The following is a 20,399-nucleotide window of genomic DNA, read 5'->3' as shown; positions in this document are numbered from 1 at the left end:
ACTTCACATTCATGCATTCTTTATTAATTCATCACAGAACTAGGGGGATAATTGCCAAGGTAGCCCGGGAGGGGTGGGGGAGGAGGGAAGGAAAAGGACACACTGCAGTTTAAAACTTTAAAGTTTTAACACTTATTGAAGGCCGGCCTTCTGATGCTTTGGCAATAATCTGGGGTGGAGTGACTGGGTGACTGGAGGCCCCCCCGCTGCGTTCTTGGGCGTCTGGGTGAGGAGGCTATGGAACTTGGGGAGGAGGGCTGTTGGTTACACAGGAGCTGTAGCGGCGGTCTCTGCTCCTGCTGCCTTTCCTGCAGCTCAACCATACGCTGGAGTATATCAGTTTGATGCTTCAGCAGCCGGAGCATCGACTCTTGCCTTCTGTCTGCAAGCTGATGCACCTATCCTCTTCAGTCCGCCACTTGCTCTCTTCAGCCCACGATTCAGCCCGCTACCTCTCCTCTCATTCTTATTGTGCTTTTTTGCACTCTGACATTGTCTGCCTCCACGCATTCTGCTGTGCTCTGTCAGTGTGGGAGGACATCTGGAGCTCCGAGAACATATCATCCTGAGTCCGCCATTTTCTTCTTCTAATCTTTGCTAGCCTCTGCGAAGGAGAAATATTTGCAGCTGGTGGAGGACAAGGGAGAGGTGGTTAAAAAAGACACATTTTAGAGAACAATGGGTACACTCTTTCACGTTAAATTTTGCTGTTCACATTACACAGCACATGTGCTTTCCTTACAAGGTCACATTTTTCCTCTTATATTGAGGGCCTGCCAGTTTGGTGCAAGAGATCACTCACGCAGTGCCAGGCAACAGATTTCGGCTTGCAGGCAGCCATGGTAAGCCACCTGTCTTTTGGCTTTTTTAACCTTCATAACATGTGGGAATGGTTTCAAACAGCAGCACCCTCATTTCCCATACCAAGCACCCGTTGGGTTGGCCATTTAAAATGGGTTTGCAATGTAAAAGGAGGGGCTGCGGTTTCCGGGTTAACATGCAGCACAAACCCAACTACCTCCCCCACACACAAACACACCCAATTCTCTGGGATGATCACTTCACCCCTCCCCCCACTGCGTGGCTAACAGCGGGGAACATTTCTGTTCAGCCAAGCAGGAACGGGCCCCGCTGAATGTCCCCTTAATAATATCACCCCATTTCAACCAGGTGACCGTGAATGATATCACTCTCCTGAGGATAACAAAGAGAGATAAGGAATGGATGTTGTCTGCATGCCAGCAAACACTGGGACCATACGCTGCCATGCTTTGTTATGCAATGATTCCAGACTACATGCTATTGGCCTGGCGTGGTAAAGTGTCCTACCATGGCAGACGGGATAAGGCAGCCCTCCCCAGAAACCTTTTGCAAAGGCTTTGGGAGTACATGAAGGAGAGCTTTCTGGAGATGTCCCTGGAGGATTTCCGCTCCATCCCCATACACGTTAACAGACTTTTCCAGTAGCTGTACTGGCCGTGATTGCCAGGGCAAATTAATCATTAATCATTAAACACGCTTGCTTTTAAACCATGTGTAATATTTACAAAGGTACACTCACCAGAGGTCCCTTGTGTGCCCTCAGGGTCTGGGAGCAGGCCTTGGGTGAGTTCGGGGGTTATTGGTTCCAGGTCCAGGGTGATAAACATATCCTGGCTGTTTGGGGAAACCGGTTTCTCCGCTTCCTTGCTGTGAGCTATCTTCATTGTCTTCATCATCATCTTCCTCGTACCCCGAACCCGCTTCCCTGTTGCGTGATTCTCCATTGATGGAGTCATAGCACAGGGTTGGGGTAGTGGTGGCTGCACCCCCTAGCATGGCATGCAGCTCCGCATAGAAGCGGCATGTTTGCGGCTCTGCCCCGGACCTTCCTTTTGCCTCTCTGGCTTTGTGGTAGGCTTGCCTTAGCTCCTTAATTTTCATGCGTCACTGCTGTGCGTCCCTGTTATGGCCTCTGTCCTTCATGGCCTTTGAGACTTTTTCTAATATTTTGCCATTTTGTTTACTGCTATGGAGTTCAGCTAGCACTGATTCATCTCCCCATATGGTGAGCAGATCCCGTACCTCCCATTCAGTCCATGCTGGAGCTCTTTTGCAATCCTGGGACTCCATCATGGTTACCTGTGCTGATGAGCTCTGCGTGGTCACCTGTGCTCTCCACGCTGGGCAAACAGGAAATGAAATTCAAAAGTTCGCGGGGCTTTTCCTGTCTACCTGGTCAGTGCATCTGAGTTGAGATTACTGTCCAGAGCGGTCACAATGAAGCACTGTGGGATAGCTCCTGGAGGCCAATTACGTCGAATTCCATCCACACTACCCCATAATCCGACCCGCAAAGGCCGATTTCAGAGCTAATCCCCTCGTCGGAGGTGGAGTAAAGAAACCGGTTTAAAGGGCCCTTTAAGTAAAAAAAAAGGGCTTCGTCGTGTGGACGTGTCCAGGCTTAATTCGATTTAATGCTGCTAAATTCGACCTAAACTCGTAGTGTAGACCAGGCGTCTGTGTGAAATTGGCCAATTCATGTTTTCTGGTGCCTGATTTTACCATCTGTATAATGGGGATATGTTCATAGTGACTTTCCTTTGCTAGGTGTTTTGAAGATCCTTCAATGAAAATGTCCATTCCTCTATTCAGTCATCTTTGTCCAGTTCTGTCTGTCTAGTATCTATCCATCCATACATCCTGGGCATTTACAGGGTATCAGACCCTGTGGAGATCTTGGCATTATCCCTAGTTTTCTTCCTAATCTACTATAATTTTTACATATACACAAATGCACAGAGCAGCCAATTCCTCTCTGACTCAGGGGAGCACCCAAGAGTTCTCATCTCCCTTTGGGAAGTTCCCTTAATTACTGTTTACTCCTAAAGCTGGATAAATAGCACATAAGCACAGACAGGCTTCACTCCAGCCTGTTTACATCCAGATGCGGTTTCTCTGGTAGACACTGATCGAACCCACTGGGATTCCACAGAGCTCTTTTACAAATGCTGCACACCTCTGTGTCGCTCTCGGCGTCGGATGCTGCTGCAGATGCTGGGCTGAGAGAGGTGTGGGACACGGCTACCTGAGGGGGATTCCCAGGGAAGATGCTTCCATCTCAGAATTCACAGGTATCTATCTCTTGCTGAGGAGCTCACCTGCTCGACAAAGCCAGTGCAAGGTGAGCATGATGGGATAGAGAATAGGTCTGGTGTCCTTTCTGCTTGGCACAACCACTAAACATCCCAGGGCCCTTTCCTCAGGGGATGGGTTTGCTCCAGTATCACTGGCCAAAATTGGCTTCTTTTCTGTGCGACCCCTGCCCACCCAGGTTAATGGGCTCCAGCCCCAAGGTGGCTGCATTTCAGTGGCACAGAGGATTCTTCAGGATGAAAGGTGTTAGTATGTGGACAAGACAAGGCCAAAGTATGAGTCCATCGCCCCTGATTTGCTTAGTCCCCACTGAGGCAAATCTCCTCTTGGAGTGAGAACCGAATAAAGACCTCAGGAGCCAGCTGTGTGTTAATGCACAGACAGTGTCCCCTCCTGCTCTTGCATCTCAGGGCTCTGGCTGTTAATTGGGGGTGTGGGGAGGAGGGAGCCATTATCTGACTTTTATCTGCTGGAAAGTAAGGAGGTGTTAGGGCTCCTCACCGGAATAATTCTAAGAATTTTTCAACATGGCCAAGGCATAGAATCAGAGGACCGGAAGGACCTTGAAATGTCAGCTAGGCAGGAGGGGCGTGGGGAGTGGGCACAGAATCACAGCAGTGTAGGACCAGAGGGACTCAAGAGGTCGTCTAGTTCAGTCCCCTGACAGGCCATTATCTAGACCATCCCTGACAAGTGTTTCTCTAACCTGCTCTAAAAAGTCTTCAATGATGGAGATTCCACAACCTCCCTGGGCAATTTATTCCTAGTGTCCAACCTAAACCTCCCTTGCTGCAATTTAAGCTCATTGCTTCTTGTCCTATCCTTAGAGGTTAAGAAAAACAATTCTTCTCCCTCCTGCTTGTAATGAACTTTTATATACTTGAAAACTGTTATCATGTCCCCTCTCAGCCTTATCTTTTCCAGACTACACAAAGCCAAATTTTTTAATCTTCCCTCATAGGTCATGTTTTCTAGAAATTTAATAATTTTTGTTGCTCCTCCCTGGACTTTGTCCAATTTGTCCACATATTTCCTGAAATGTGGCACCCAGAACCGGACACAGTACTCCAGCTGTGGCCTAACCAGCGCTGAGTAGAAGAACACTATCACCTCCTGTGACTTGCATGCTATGCCTCTCTTAAGGCAACACAAAACTGGATTTGCTTTTTTGCAATAGCAAAAAAATCCACACCCTGGAGAGATGTCAGTGTATCAACCTTAACCCAGTGTAGACAGCATGAGGTCAGTGGAATAACTCTTCCATCGACCGAGCTACCACCTTTCAAGGAGGTGGATTACCTATGCTGATCAGAGAACCCCTGCTGTCGGTGTAAGTAGTGTCTACACAGAAGTGCTATGGCAGCACTGTTGTAGCATTTGAAATGTAGACAAGCCCTCAAGCAGATCTTACAGTAAAGGATCCAGTCTGGATCTGCAGATATGAGGAGTTGGAGAATCCACCACTTCCCTTTGCAGTTTGTCCCAACGATTGATCAGCATCACTGCTAAATATTTGGCCCTTATTTCCAACTGGAATTTGTCCGGTTTCAACTTCCAGCCATTGGGTCTTGCTTTGTCTTTCTCCGCTAGATTACAGAGGCTATTACCCACGGTTTTCCCCCCATGAAAGTCTCTGCTTGATCATCTTTTTTATAAGATAAATAGATGAAGCTCTTTAAGTCTCTCTCTGTCAGACATTTTCTCCAGTCTCCAATCATTTTTGTGGCTCTTTTTTGCACCCTTTCAAATTTTTGTACATCCTTTTTGAAATGTGGACCCCAGAACTTGATGCAGTTGGTTTCACCAATGCCATGTGCAGAGGTAAAATCCTTCCCCTGCTCCAACTCACCACTCCCCTGTTTATGCATCCAAGGATCACATCAGCGCTTTTGGCCACAGCATCGCAATGGGAGCTCACAATTAGTTGAGTGTCCACAATGACCTCTGTTATAAACATACAGCATAAAATTCCTTCTTAATCCTTTACAAGTAAGTATTGTTAGTTTTTATATAATCAGTAGTATATCTAGAGGTGCATGTGTCTTATTAATTTTGTTTTCTCCTAAAGCTCCAGGAAGAAATCACAGCCAGTGGAGAGCAGGCTGTCCAGCACCGTATGTGATTTGTGGTGTGTGTCATAAACATACAGGTAAGGGTAGCATAAAATCCCTCCTTACCTGTAATGGGTTAAGAAGCTCAGATAACCTGGTTGACACCTGACCAAAAGGACCAATAAGGGGAGAAAATACTTTCAAATCTGTGGGGGAAGGTTTCTGTTTGTGTCTTTGTTTTTGTTCTCTCGCAGTCAGCAAGGAACCAGGGCAGGGAAAATACATCTCCCTAAGCCAGATCTGAACTAAGCATCTACTATTGCAGAAATAGTATGTAATAGCAAAGAAATGCATTAGATTATCTTTTGTTGTAGCTTGTAAATTTTCCCTGTGCTAAGAGGGAGGTTTATCCCTGTTTTTGTAACTTTAACATTTTGCCTAGAGGGGAAATCCTCTGTGTTTGGAATCTTTTTGTTACCCTATAAAGTTATTTTCCATCTTAATTTTACAGAGGTGATTCTTTTATCTTTTTCTAAATAAACTTCTTTTAAAAACCTAATTGTTTTCCAGTGTCCTAAAGACCCAGGGGTTTGATCTGTGCTCACTTTTTAACCAGTTGCTGAGGATATTATTCTCAAGCCTCCCCAGGAAACGGGGTGTAGGGGTTTGTGGGGATATTTGGGGAAGGTAGGGCTCCAAGTGGCCCTCCCTGAATGTTTGTTTAAATCACTTGGTGGTGGCAGCAATACTAAGGGCAAGAAAAAAATTTGTGCCTTGGGGAAGTTTTTAACCTAAGCTGGTAAAAATAAGCTTAGGGGGTCCTTCATGCAGGTCCCCACATCTTCACCCTAAAGTTTAGAGTGGGGAGGAAACCCTAACAACCCCTAAATCCTTTTGCTTTAGTCTGTGGGTTGGGTTTGCATTCCCTGTTCCAAAGCGATCACTTTGCATTTGACTATATTAAAACCATTTTGTTTGCATGGGCCCAGCTCACCAAATGCTCCAGATCAATCAGTATGCCTGCCCTCACCTCCTCATTCTAACCACTCTGCAGTCTTTTGGTCATTTGCAAATTTTATCTGCAGTGATTTTCTATTTCCTTCCACATCATTGATGAAAATATTGAATAGCATCGGGCCTAGAACTGATCCTTGCAGAACCCCACTAGGAACACTCCCATTCGCTGACAATGGTCCATTGACAACTGTTTTCTGACATCTATAAGTTAGCCAGTTTTTAGTCCTGTATGCCTGACTCATATTGAATAGTGTTCATTTATTATCTCACTGTTTTCCCCAACTAAATCAAATGCCACAGAGAAATCAAAGTCTATTACATCTGTGTGGTTCCCTTGATCAACCAAACGTGTTTTCTCATTACAGGATGAAATCATGTTTATTTGACAAGACCTGTTTTTCATAAATCATATTGTTGACTGGCATTAATTATATTCCTAGACATTTTTTTTGAACGAATCCCATACAGCTTTTCCATTGTTTCCTAACCTTGTCATATCATTTTTTAATCTTTCCCTTTATTTTTTTGAATATTTTCTGTTTAACACACAATTGTCCTTTATTTGTCTTTGTTTTTTGTCTCTCTTGCTGCCTGATTGCATACTTCCACTTCTGAAGGAGATGTGTGGTTGATCAGTCAATTTGTAGCTCTGGTGTTTGTAACTCTAAGGTTCTACTGTAGATGCTGTTTAACATCCTCCTTGACTGCTAATGGACTGTAAAGTATTCCATCACCTATATGATATGAGTACCTCATACTCCTTCTTTCTAAATGCAGAAAAAAAATATTTCATGAATGCATCTACCTTTTCTTCAACATTAACAAGTTTACTTTCTCCCTTAGGAATTGGCATAAACTTTTTCTAGAATTTCTTTTGTTCTTAATATACTTAAATTACCTCCTTCTTGTGATCCTTAGCCCTCCCAAGCATGGATTTACCCTGATATCTTTTACGTCCCTTATCAATTTTCATAACTTCCAATTTGTATTGCTTGATATCTACATTCCCTTTCTCCATTTGTTATATATTGCTATTCCCTCCCTAATTGCTGCCTTCACTTTGCCACTGAACCTGGCTTTGAGCCAAAATTGTCCACATTCTTAACTGTGAAATAGTGGGTTTTTAGCTATCTAATAATCTCTTCTTAAAGAACTCCCAATTTTCATTCCTATTTTTATGTCTAAATTTTTCCTCCCAATCAGTTTTGCTGATAATTTGCTTCAGCTTTGGGGAATTAGCCCTCTTGAAGCACTAAGTGTCTATAGATATTACTGGTTAGCAACTGTTCTCTCTTTGTCCATTTGAATGTAATCAGTTGCATTTTTTTATTTTGTTCTCCTCCATCATATGCCCCCTTCTTTTTCTCTTCTCTAAACTAAACAGTCCAGATATATAGAAATTATTGATGCATGAAGCACCATAAAATATCAAATTGGCATTAGTAGGATCAGTTGTTCATAATTCATTTCTCTGAATAATGAAAATGTCATTTTTCAGTTTCTGAAGAGCGACCAATCTGCTTCACCCATGTGAACTGCCTCCAGTAGTGCACGTAGTGTCTCATATTAACATTGTCTCTTGATCCAGGCATTTGTTCTGTGACCATCATCCTAGACCCTGGGCACATATACGAAGTAAGGGGAACGTATGGTACATGCAGGAGACACCGTTCTGCCTCAGAGTTTGATACCTCCCCTACTCCATGTCAGATTCCAACAAAACTGATTTCACCAACCCCTCCACCTTCATCCTGCTGGGCATTCCTGGCCTGGAGGCGGCCCATGTCTGGATCTCCATCCCCTTCTGCGCCATATACATCATAGCCGTCTTGGGGAACTTCACCATCCTCTTCATTGTGAAGATGGAGCCGAGCCTCCATGTGCCCATGTACTATTTCCTCTGCATGCTGGCCATCATTGACCCTGGCCTGTCAACATCTACCCTGCCCAAAATGCTGAGCATTTTCTGGTTCAGTTCCAGGGAGATCAATTTCAGTGCCTGCCTCACCCAGATGTACTTCATTCACTGTGTCTCAGTGATGGACTCTGGGATCTTAGTGGCCATGGCTTTGGATCGCTACATGGCTATCTGTGATCCCCTGAGACATTCCACCATCCTGACAAACCCTGTGGTGGCCAAGATCGGCCTGGTTGTGGTGCTGCGTGGGGCCTTGCTTATACTGCCCTATCCCTTCCTGGCCAGACAGTGGCCATATTGCAGAACCAACATCATCCCCCACACATACTGTGAGCACATGGCCGTGGTTCAACTTGCTTGTACCGACATCCGCATCAGTAGTTACTATGGCCTCTTTGTGATATTCTTGTTGACTGGTCTTGATGTGTTTTCTATTGCTGTATCCTATACCCAGATTCTCAGGGCCATCTTCAGCCTCCCCACAAAAGACGCCCGGCTCAAGACTTTTGGGACCTGCGGCTCACACCTCTGTGTCATCTTAGCCTCTTACATCCCAGGTCTCTTCTCCTTCCTCACACACCGGTTTGGTCACAAGGTGCCCCTGCACTTCCACATTCTCATGGCCAACATGTACCTCCTGGTGCCCCCCATGCTAAACCCTATCATCTACGGGGTGAGGACCAAACAGATCCGGGACAGGCTGCTCAGGTTCTTTGCTCATAAAGGGACCTAAATTTTTCTCCTCGTGCTCTGGGTCTCAGACCAGGCTCTGTGCAGAGCTGGCTGGTGATATAGTGCTGGGCCCTCTTCCCTGAGTCACTGACTGGACTATCAAAGTGACAGTAAAACCTTTCCTGGCCTTGCTGTGTGTGTCAGCATGACAAACAGGGGACTTGGTCTGTGTACAACCCAGAGGGTTGCCACCTTTCTAATTGCTGGTAACTGAACCCCTGGGGCCCTGAACTGTGCCCCACCTCTTCCCCCAAAACCCATCCCCCATCCCACCTATTTCCTTGAGGCCCAGCCCCCTTCTCCACTTCTTGTTCCACAGCCCTGCCCCTGTTGCTTGCTCCTCTGCTCCCCTCCCTGTCACTTGATGGATCATCTCCATGTTCCCCCCCCCCCAACCTGGGCTCCCTGTGCTCCGGGGATGGGATGGGAGCTGCTGTAGCCTGACAAGCAGCCTGCCTGCTGGTAGGAGGCAGCCTGGTTGAGCAGCGGCTGCCATGAGTTAATGACCAGATGCCTCCCCATGACCTGAAGTAACTTGGACACAGCCAGTCCCCTTTTAGACCAGACTTTCTGGTTGAAAACCGGGTACCTGGCAACTCTAAATGGCAGCTGGACACAGAAGCCAAAAACCCGACTGTCTGGGTAAAACCCAGATGCGTAGAAAGCCTATTAACTCCTGTTTGATTGTATGAACAATCTGTATCCTTATGTCTTTGGGCTTTTCCTGTACTCTTCACTCACTCTTTTCATTCTAAGGGGCAGGAGGCTGGGGTGGAGGCATCTGTCTATAAATACATTGGCCATTGAAGACTGTCAGAATCTATCGAGATCTTGCCAGGAGAGAAGAAAGGAATAACTGCATTCTAGATAAAACTGGTTTTCTTCAGCTTTTCTGCAGAGGGTTGGCCATGGAAGGAATGGAACCTCCCCAGAAGAGAGAATAGAGAGAGGAGGTGTTAGCCCAGATCTTCAAAAACACACAGAGAAGCTGGGGCACAAGGATGGCAGAGGGGACTCTTTGGTTGCAGGGCTATGGCTGCAGCAAAGAATCAGTCTCCAGCAGCAGGAGTAGCCATAAGCTGCAGGAGGTGGCCTCTGGACACCCTGGAGGGCTCTGACCAAATCCCAAAGATGCTTCAGGGCAATGAAGACACAGAGACAGGTGTGCAGGTGTTGTATTGTGTTTACTGGGATCTCGGGATCTCTTGTGCTGTCTAAAATAGAGGAATTGTTTTAGCAACCCCTTTTGCAAGGCCTGGGTCTGTTTGCTTTAATGATCCTGTGCCCTGAAAGACCGAAACTGGAAACTGAGCTGGAAGCTGTGGTAAGGTTGCGCTGAAGCAATAGGAGAGTCTGGAGGAGCCAGGCTGAAACTAGTCTCAGGGCCTTGGTGCCTAGCATGGAGGTCCTCAGTTGCAGAGGGAGGCATTAGAATGGAAGCAGCACCCTGAGAGTGGGCCTAAAAACCCAGAGCCAGAGGCAGGGACTGAATGCTGCTCCAACTCAAAAGCACATGGATCCAGTGTGTAGGACCCAAACACAGCCACCTGGTGGGTGTCCAGCCACGGGAGCTTGAGCGGGTCTGTGATAGCAAACTTGGAGCTGCTACATGGATGCTAGAGGATGGGGAGTGGAGCTGGGAGGTGTCGACAAGATGTTCTCCACCCAAATGTGGCTCCTCTCCCATCAGTGATTTCCTGAGAGCTCTAGTTCCTAGACTAATTCAGCTGGGCTGCCCTGCAGGAAATGTTTCCTGAACCAGGCAGTGGTGGTTTGGGGTCAGGGAGAGGATTTGTCTCCCTTAGAAAATGCTCCCCAGAGTGGAAGAGACAGGGAGTCCCTGTTCTAGTAGATTTCATCCCATCTCTCTCTCTCTTTCTCTATCTCCATGAATATTTTGGTTCCTTTTCTCTCCTTTCCTTTCTAACCCGCCCCCCCACACACCTCCCTCTCTCTGCCACTTCTAATGTGCATCTCACCATAGAGTTCAGTTACAAACACTCAAGGGGCTGTTATGCCATCGACTTCAGTGGCAATTGCAGTGTAGTACTGGGAACTGCTGCATCTGAGAGCTGATCTGACAGGCAATGAAGCAGGGCACATTAGTCTGGTTATTAATCCTGGTTAAACAAAGTCACTGGCCATCAGCATCGAGCAGTCTGCAGCTGCAAACTGCACCTAGCTGGTGGCAGTTTCATAGACAGGGTTGGAGGCTACTTGAAAGATGTGGAGCCGCAGAACCCGAGCATGGTGAGGGGTGAGCCGGGGGGTTCGCCTGTCCGGGCTGCAACCCACCTGGTGCCCCCCTGGGGGCTCTTGCAGTGGATGCATGCGGGGGGCAGTCCCTGTGCACCTCCCGGCTCCCCCTGCCATGCTCAGGCTCTGCGGCTCCTGGGAGTGTGAGCCACCACTGCCGCTGCCCCTCCCGGAGTAGGCTCAGGGTCCTGTGCTCACATGCCTGGGAGCCGCAGAGCCCGAGCATGGTGAGGGCGGAGCCAGGGGGCGCACGGGGGCCGCCGACCACGTGCAACTGCTGCAGCCTGCAGGAGCCCCTGGGGCCGCTCCGGGCCGCAGCCTGCCGGGGGGCACGCCAGGCCGCAGCCTGGGCAGGAGGGGCAGGGGGCGCGGCTGCTCCCCGCTAGCGGTGCTGCCGCCTTTGCAGGGCTGCTGCCCCCCTGTGCCACACCAGCTCCTCCATGTCTGGGGCTCGCCACCCCCGCAAGCCGATGCTCTGGTTCTCCGGTGCCTCCGGAAGGCGGCTCCTCCCTGCCGAACCAGGGCACTGCTTTTTTAGGGTTACCATATTTCAACAATCAAAAAAGAGGACGGGGAGAGCCCCACCCACATCCACACCTTCCCACTTCCTGCCCTCCTCAGAATGCCCAACCCCCCCTGCCAGTTGTCCCCTGGCTGCCCCCTCCTGGGACCCCTGCCCCTACCTGTCCCCCAGATCCCCACCTCCTACCTAAGCCTCCCTGCTCCTTGTCCCCTGACTGCCTCCTCCTGAGACTCCCCACCCTATCTGCCCACCTAGGACCCTACCCCCTACCTGTCCCCTGGCTGCCCCAACCCTTATCCACACCCCCGGCCCCAAACAGACCCCTGGGAATCCCACGCCCCATCCAACCACTCCCCACCCCCTGAGACACCCCCCTGAACTCCCAACCCATCCAACCCTCCCCCCGCCCCCTGACAGCCCCCCCAGAATCCCCTTACCACCATGCCGCTCCAGCCTCCCCACTCCCCTGCAGCATGCTGGCGACACGAAGCTGAGGCAAGGGGAGGTGGGAGCTGGGGAGGGACTCTGCCTGCTGGAGGCCAATGAGAAAGGCTAAATTTGGCCAGGCACCCAATCAGCCACGCCGCACTCTGTGTGAGGGGAAGGGAGGGGAGGGAGGAAACATCTCGGACGTCCCCAAGCACTTGGCGCTCTAGGCGACCGCCTAGTTTGCCTAGTGGTTGCATCAGCCCTGCCCACATTCCTTCTGCAGCTGCAATGCTTATCAATCCTTAACAAGGAGAAAGGAAGGGAGAGGGGTTGCACTTTATCTATCAAGCTCAGAAGCAGTGCCTGCTCATGACGCTACTCCCTAATACCATGTCTGCACACCAGCAGTTTCCCAGGTTTCTTCTTAATCCTTACATATCCCAACACTCCCCCACTCTCTTCAAAGAAGAGCCAAGCTGCCCTCCTTCCCACACACTGAATGGCAAGGCACTGGGGCTGAAGGCCCTGGCTCCAATTAGCCTGATACCTTGGTCCACTGGTCATGCTATGGGGAAAGAAAGAAGGTTGGCCACAAAATGGGTAAGCATCACCTCAGGAAGGGCAGAGGGTGGAGCAACTGTCAGTGAAACAACTGTCCAGGCTGTTACCTATGAGCCCTTTACGACTGATCAGGGGATAGATCCCATGTTAGAGAGCATAGTGGTATGTGTCCTAGAGGGGGCCACAGAGGAGGAAACTGGAGGAGGAATAGGAGGGATACGGGAATGTCTCTTCACTGGTCACATGTGGGTGGGCGGATTCCAAGGACAGAAAGTCATGTTCAGCATCTGTGCACTCAGGCACCCAACCTTTCTTCAGACTTTGAGAGGGAACTGACCTCTGGGAGGGGAGTATTCACACAACTGATCTCTCAGGGATAGAGATAGGTGTGACGGAGGGTACCCCATTCCAAATCCCAATTTTTCAGGATTTTGCTCCTGACACACTTGTGAAAACTAACATCCCTCTTTAACACAAGATGTAGATCCTACTGAAGAGATTGTGGTCTGTTGAAATGCTAATTTCCCAACTGACAAAGGGGAGTAGGAAATTACCTGGGCTGCTAAGACACAGAAAGCAGCTATGGAGAGGACACACCCCTGAACCAAGAGAGCACAGATCACAACCCTCTAGGAAAGGGGTGGGAAAAGTCTCAGTGCTGGGAGTGGAGCTCACAAGGAAATCCTCTGGGGGGGGAGGGTGTGATGTTCCCCTGGTGTTATCTTGACTGGTGATCTGCTAGGTCACTGCAATCCTCTTACCCTATTCCGCTGTGAGAACCCCCACTCCTGGGCTGTTCACACACAGCCTCTATCATGTAAGCTGCTCCCAGCTACATGAGTGAGCACTTTTGGCCAGCCACTCCTTGGACTGTGTAACTGTCACGGAGTATTGGGGGACTCAGGGCCCTGCACCCCCGGCCTCCTGCGATTCACCATGACTCTCAGCCAGCCAGTAAAGCAGAAGGTTTATTTGGATGACAGGAATACAGTCCAAGACAGGTCTTGCAGGCACAGACAACAGGGACCCCCTCAGTTAGGTCCATCTTGGGGTCCCAGGGCATCCCAGCCCCCCTTGGGAGGTCAGAGCAATCTCTGCCTCCCCACCATCTCACAACCCAGCTTCCAAGACCCTGCCTTCAGCGACCCCTCCCACTGCCTTTGTTCAGTTTCCCGGGCTAAGGTGTCCCCTGGCCTCCAACCCCTTCCTGGGTTCTCATGTTACACGCTCAGGTATTCTCCCCCCCGGGCAGTCTACCATCCCCCAGTGCAGACTATCCTAGCCACACCCCCCTGTCAGCATTCACAGACCACAGTAAGAACAGTCCCAGTTCGTCACATCTCCCCCCTTCGAGACTGAACGGAGCAGGGTCACTTTAGCCAGTGACCCGGGGAAGTTCGAACCTACCCCCGTTCCCATGGATGCCCCCGCATCCCTCCCATTCCTTGGTGAGAATTACACCAGGCCCCTCCAGTTTCACGCCCCCCCTTAGGAGGTCGGGGGTGCTCGATGGCACTCGCAGTTCACATGTGGGAAGGTTTATGCGGCCTGTGCCCTTTTCCCACCCCCATACCTCTGGGGTTCCAACTGGGCTGTGGTCTTCTCCCAGCGCTCCAGTCTGGAGGTCGGTGCTTTGGGCTCTCTTGGTTTAGAGCCGCCCTTTTAACCTCGGCCACGCTCCGGAAAGGCTCCTTTATGCTGGGCAAGGGTCCTAAAGCTGTTTTCCCCTGGTCCCAGGCCTTCCTCCCCCTCTGACAGGGGTCACAGGATCCGCAGTACTGTCGGACAGTAACAAAGACCCCAGGCCAGTAAAAGCTCCGTAGCAGCCTCTGCTGGGTACGCCAGGTTCCCTGGTGCCCTGAGAGGGGAATGTCATGGGCCCGGTACAGCAGCTGGCGGCGATACTTCTGGGGTACCACCAGCTGCCTCCTGATCCCCCCTGACTCCATTGTCCCTGGGGGAGCCCATTCTCGGTACAGGAACCCCTTTTCCCACAGGAACCTTTTCCGGCCACCTCGTCCCATGGTCTGTACCGCATCGAGGTCGGCCAGGTCCCTTATCTTCTGCAAGGAGGGATCTCTCTGCAACTCGGCCTGGAACTCAGCAGCTGGGACAGGGATGGCCACCTGCTCTTTCTCGCCGGCTGGGTCTGAAGCTGCAGCCTCCCTGAGCCGGGTCCCTGGGCGTTCCCTCCCCACCAGGTTAGGGTCCCGCGACCCAGGCAAGGCACCCTCCCCAAGGCCAGGGCGCAGTGCCAATCGCCGGCTCTGACTGCGGGTCACAACCAGTGCCCTTTGGGGGTTGCTTGGCCAGTTCTCCAGGTCCCCCCCATCAACACCTCAGTGGGCAAATACGGGTGTACCCCCACATCCTTGGGGCCCTCCTTGGCCCCCCACTTCAGGTGTACCCTTGCCACGGGCACTTTGACTGGTGTCCCGCCCACCCCCGTCAGGGTCAGGTAGGTGTTGGGCACCACCTGATCTGGGGCCACCACCTCGGGCCGGGCCAGCATCACCTCTGCACCCGTATCCCAGTATCCATTGACCTTAATCCCATCCACCTCCAGGGGAACAAGGTACTCTCTCCGGAGGGACAGCCCCGCGCCTACCGTATAAACCAAAAACCCTGAGTCTGGAGCATCCAGCCCCCCAGAGGAGCTGGCCTGGAGCTCTCCTCCCTCCTTAGCAGGTGGTACTCTGCCAGCCCCCCTTCCCTGGGAATGCTGCCTCTCGCCGGGCTGGGTCTCTACCCGGTCGACCCTCTGTGGGTTCGGTCTGCTCCGTCTGTCCCTGAGCCTGGGGCACTGGGCCCATATGTGGCCTTTCTGGCCACAGTGGTAGCAGCCCATGTCCCATGGGTCCCCTTGAGTGGGTCGGATGGTCCTGACGCCGGATGTTACCTTTTTATGGGGTTTTTCTGTATTTTCCCACGGGGAGGTCCCAGGGTGACTCTCTCTCTGCGTTGTGGTGGGACTGTTCCTTTGGGACTCCTTCCTGTTACCTCCTGACCGGCTCTTTACAAACTCATCGGCCAGCCGGCCTGCATGTCGCGGGTTCTCTGACTTTCTGTCCACCAACCACAGCCTCAGGTTGGATGGGCACCGCTCATACAGTTGCTCCAGTACCAGCAGTTTGACCAGGTCCTCCTTCGTCTGGGCCCCATCATCCCACTTGCTGGCATATCCTTCCATGCGGACGGCTAGTTGCAGATATGAGATCTCAGGGGTTTTATCCTGACTCCGGAACCTTTCCCGGTACATCTCAGGAGTCAGCCCAAACTCACGTAGCAGGGCCTTTTTGAATAGTTCGTAGTCCCCTTTCTCTGCCTCTTCCAGTTGGCGGTACAATGCCACGGCTTTGGGGTCCAGTAAGGGGGTAAGGACCCGGAGTCTGTCCGCGGGATCAACCCGGTGCAGCTCACAGGCCGTCTCAAAGGCCTCCAGGAAGTCATCCATGTCCTCCCCCTCCCTGCGTGGGGCCAGGATGCACTTATCAAAGCTCCGTGCAGTCCTGGGTCCCCCCTCACTCACCGCAGCCGGGGGTTCGCTGCCCTTCAATCTCGCCAGTTCCAGTTCATGCTGACGCTGTCTCTCTTCATGCTGTCTCTGTCTCTCTTTCTCCTCCCGTTCATGCTGATGCTGTCTCTCTTCATGCTGTCTCTGTTGTTCACGATCCTTCAGCTCTCTCAGTTTTAGCTCTTTCTCCCATTCCAGCCAATTCCGCTCCACGGATGCCGAACGTAGCCGGGAGGATCCTCTGCTGGCCGGCGAGCTTTGCCGGGAGGATCCCCTGCTGGCCAGGGGGGTCAGAGCGCCCTCGGTATTTGCTGGGCTCCTCCCCACCCTTCCCCTAGGCATAGGAAGGAGGGGTCTCGGGAAGCCCTCAGCAGCCGGCTGACCACTCCCAGCTGGGACAGACACTGGTGCCTGCGCTGCATTTGCCAGGCTGCTTCCCTGAGACACAGGGATCAGTTCATTCGCGCGATCTTCTGCCTCCAGCCGGGCAATGAGCTGTTCTTTGGTGAGCCTCCCACTGCGCAGCCCCCTCTGCTTGCACAGCTCCACCAGGTCGCTCTTAAGCCGCTTGGCATACATCTTCCTGCTGGCCACTCACCGGCCTGTGTGCTCACAGCTTCCCACAGTTCCCAGGGAGATCCCTAGTGTGCCAGCCCTTCTTGAGGTCACCACCTCTCTGCCAGGGTCGAGCTGCAGACTCCTCCGCCCCTGGGACCACTCGCTGAGATCCCCCTGGGGGACCCTGTTACTGCAAAAGTCCTTCTCGCTGGTCACACACTCCCAGGGGTAATAACCGTCTCTCTCTCACTCTTCAGCACGCCTGGTCCCCGTCAATCCCCCTTCGTTTTACTGCTCCCCAGTCACTTACTGCAGGAAGCACCGTCCACGGGGGTGCAGTAGATCCCGCCGCTGCCACCAGTTGTCATGGAGTATTGGGGGACTCAGGGCCCTGCACCCCCGGCCTCCTGCAATTCACCATGACTCTCAGCCAGCCAGTAAAGCAGAAGGTTTATTTGGATGACAGGAATACAGTCCAAGACAGGTCTTGCAGGCACAGACAACAGGGACCCCCTCAGTTAGGTCCATCTTGGGGTCCCAGGGCATCCCAGCCCCCCTTGGGAGGTCAGAGCAATCTCTGCCTCCCCACCATCTCACCACCCAGCTTGCAAGACTCTGCCTTCAGCGACCCCTCCCACAGCCTTTGTTCAGTTTCCCGGGCTAAGGTGTCCCCTGGCCTCCAACCCCTTCCTGGGTTCTCATGTTACACGCTCAGGTATTCTCCCCCGCGGGCAGTCTACCATCCCCCAGTGCAGACTATCCTAGCCGCACCCCCCTGTCAGCATTCACAGACCACAGTAAGAACAGTCCCAGTTCGTCACAGTAACCGAATGACACCAGCCAATATCTCTGGTCCCAGACACAACCTCCGTCTTGCAGTGTCCAGTTATGGCCGCTGGATGTTGAAAGCGTCTATGAGTTCATCAATTTAACAAAGAAATTGATATGTACCAGGCTTGTTATGCCAAGGGGAGCCTCTGACACACTTCAAACCAAATGCACTGCTTCAGGTAGAATAAACAAACAGATTGATTAACTATGACAGATAGATTTTAAGTGATTACCAGTCAAAGCACAAGTCAGATTTGGTCAAATGAAATAAAAGCAAAACACATTCTAAGCTGATCTTAACACTTTTAGTGGAAGAGAGCGAGCAAGGCAACCGTCTCTCCCTTTTATCACATTCTTTCTTTCCTGTTGGCTTTGCCCCCCCCCCCCCTTCAGAGTCAGGTGAGCATTACGTCATCACAGTCAAAAACTGACCAAAGGAAGGGGGGTGACTCATTCGAGAGTCCAACAGATCCTTTGTTGCTGCCTAGGCCATTGGATACCACACAATCATATTATAAGGATGGACATGGGTGTGCAGGGTGTTCCTCTGAGGTACAGAACATCACAGGGTGGGGGTGGATTTTTTGCGTGGCCATAACTCTGGGATTAGGAAGCAGCTCCACAGAGAGCTAGCCAACACAGAAAGTCTCCTTACATCCTTACCTCACCAGACTCTGGAATACCAAGACCCAAAAATGACCTTAGACTTGGATCCCTATGAAGTGGACCCTGAGGGGAAAGGCAAACCAGTAACCAAACACATGTTAAAGTTCAGGGAAATGTTGAAAGACACAATGGGTATTGAAGAAACCAAACTCTCTAAGCAGAAGGTGTGATATCATAAAAATACTTGGAAATGCCTACCTGTGATAAAAGATTTTGCGGTGGTGTTAAATCTCATAATGCAAAGTTTGTTACTAATGGTAAAGAGTATAACAAAGAATTTGGTACTGATGGTAAATCATATGAAAAAGTGTAATGTGCATGATTTTTAACAAAAGCTTTTGGACATCCTAGGACAGTGGTTCTCAAACTTTTGCACTGGTGACCCCTTTCACACAGCAAGCCTCTAAGTACGACCCCCTCTTATAAATTAAAAACACTTTTTTGTATACTTAACACCAGTATAAATGTAGGAGGCAAAGCAGGATTTGTGGTGGTGGCTGAGAGCTTGTGACTCCCCATGTAATAACCTCGCGACCCCCTGAGGGGTCCCGACCCCCAGTTTGAGAACTCCTGTGCTAGGAGTAGTAAACAAGAAACCCTGTGGGGATAGTGCTTGTCTCTTTGAAATATATAGCAACTCACCTGTTAATGGTGGAAAAACAGGCAATTGCCTGATGGTAATCTGTGTGAATAAATAATGAGGATGCTTAGGAAATGAGTGCCCGTTGTTCCCCGAGGGACTCCAACCTGTCAAAGAAGGCTTGACATCGTATAAAAGATCCATGGGTCCCAATCCTGTTTATCTCAGATTTGTTTAACTTTCATCAGGGGAAGTTTGAGTCACAAGATGAGATCCCAGTTAAGGTGGTACACCCTGAATGTGATATTGGACATTGGACTACAAAAGCTCACCATCTCTGCTATGTATCTGAATGTCAAGAATTGAACTTAAGTCTATATGTATGTTGATCTTTTAACCATACTCCTGCTTGTTTAGTTTAGTTAATAAGAGTTGGCTCTAGCATGTATTTGGTTAAGATCTGAAACATTCATTAACCTGGGGGGTAATGGGTCTGGTCCTTTGGGACTGATAGAACCTTTTCTTTTATATGATGAAATAAGGTTTTCATTAATCCTCATCATATCTGACTTGGGTATCAAGGTGGAGACCTGAGGCTGGGTTACTTTAAGGGACCTGTGTTGTTGGCTTCTGGGTAACCAGTGAGGTATAACAGAAGCTGTTTTGGGCTGGCTTGGTAAATCTAAGTATTGGAATATCCACCAGCTTGTTGGGGATTGCCTGCCCCATTCTTTGCAGTTCACCCGAATTGAGTGACCTCAGCTGGCTCCCCTGGGACCCCGGTCACAGCCCATTAAAAAACACAATAGGCCTTAGAAGAATATTATCCCTAACTGATGGACTTTCCTGTGAACATTCTAGCCAGAATATGGGTAATGGCCTCTGCTATGACTCATGGAAGCATGCAAGGGCATGTGACCAGCCCATGTGACACTGGACTCCATCTTGTGCCTGTTCTTTCCCACTAACTGTGCTGGGGGCTTTGTTTGGGACAATGACATTCCCTCCACCTGGCAGAAGCTATAACAGGAGTAAGAGACATCATCACTTGGTCTCACTCCCCCCCAACAGCTGAACACCTGGAAACACCTAATGAAAACGGACTGAACTGGGGCTGTGGTCCCAGGCTGAAGGGATTTCTAGCTTGTGTATGGAAGACGGTGGACTGTTTGTATCATCAGGGTGAGACATGGCTTGATTCAAGTCCTGTTTAGAAAATACAACTGAGATTGCATTTTTGTTTATTTCTTAAGTTATCAAGTTTGATCTGTATGCTATTACTTATAACCACTTAAAATCTATCTTTCTCTAGTTAATAGATCTGTTTTATATATTTTTTACCTAATACAGTGTGTTGTTTGAAATGTAAAGGGGAAATCTGCTCAGGAAGAGGGGCTGGTGGGTTGTCCTCTCCACATTGAGGGCGGGGTGGATTGGGTAATAAACTTACACTGCTCAGCCTTTTGACCAGGGCAAGACAGTACAGCTCTGCGGTTCTAGGCTGGGGACCTGGGGGGAACTGGCAGGAGCCTTTCTATTGCTGGTTCATGAGTGGTTATTGAAAGCATTCATGTAACTGCAGCTGAGTGTGTCCCTGTCTGTGTATGGCTACGTAAGTGGAAGACCTG

General features: G+C 50.3%; 1 protein-coding gene across 1 annotated transcript; it reads left to right on the top strand.

Moving 5' to 3' along the window:
- The first annotated feature begins 3,089 nt into the window (after window positions 1-3,089).
- LOC128830278 (olfactory receptor 52R1-like) lies at window positions 3,090-8,854 on the top strand. Its single transcript, XM_054016073.1, has 2 exons — window positions 3,090-3,115; window positions 7,936-8,854. Exons 1-2 carry the CDS (start codon window positions 3,090-3,092, stop codon window positions 8,852-8,854), a joined length of 945 nt encoding a protein of 314 aa, XP_053872048.1.
- The last annotated feature ends 11,545 nt before the right edge of the window (window positions 8,855-20,399 follow it).

This window comes from Malaclemys terrapin, chromosome 1 (assembly GCF_027887155.1).
Source record: "Malaclemys terrapin pileata isolate rMalTer1 chromosome 1, rMalTer1.hap1, whole genome shotgun sequence".
NCBI classification, from domain to species: Eukaryota; Metazoa; Chordata; order Testudines; family Emydidae; genus Malaclemys; species Malaclemys terrapin.
The sequence above is the reverse complement of the archived record's forward strand: the minus strand, read 5'-3'. Positions and strand labels throughout refer to the sequence as shown.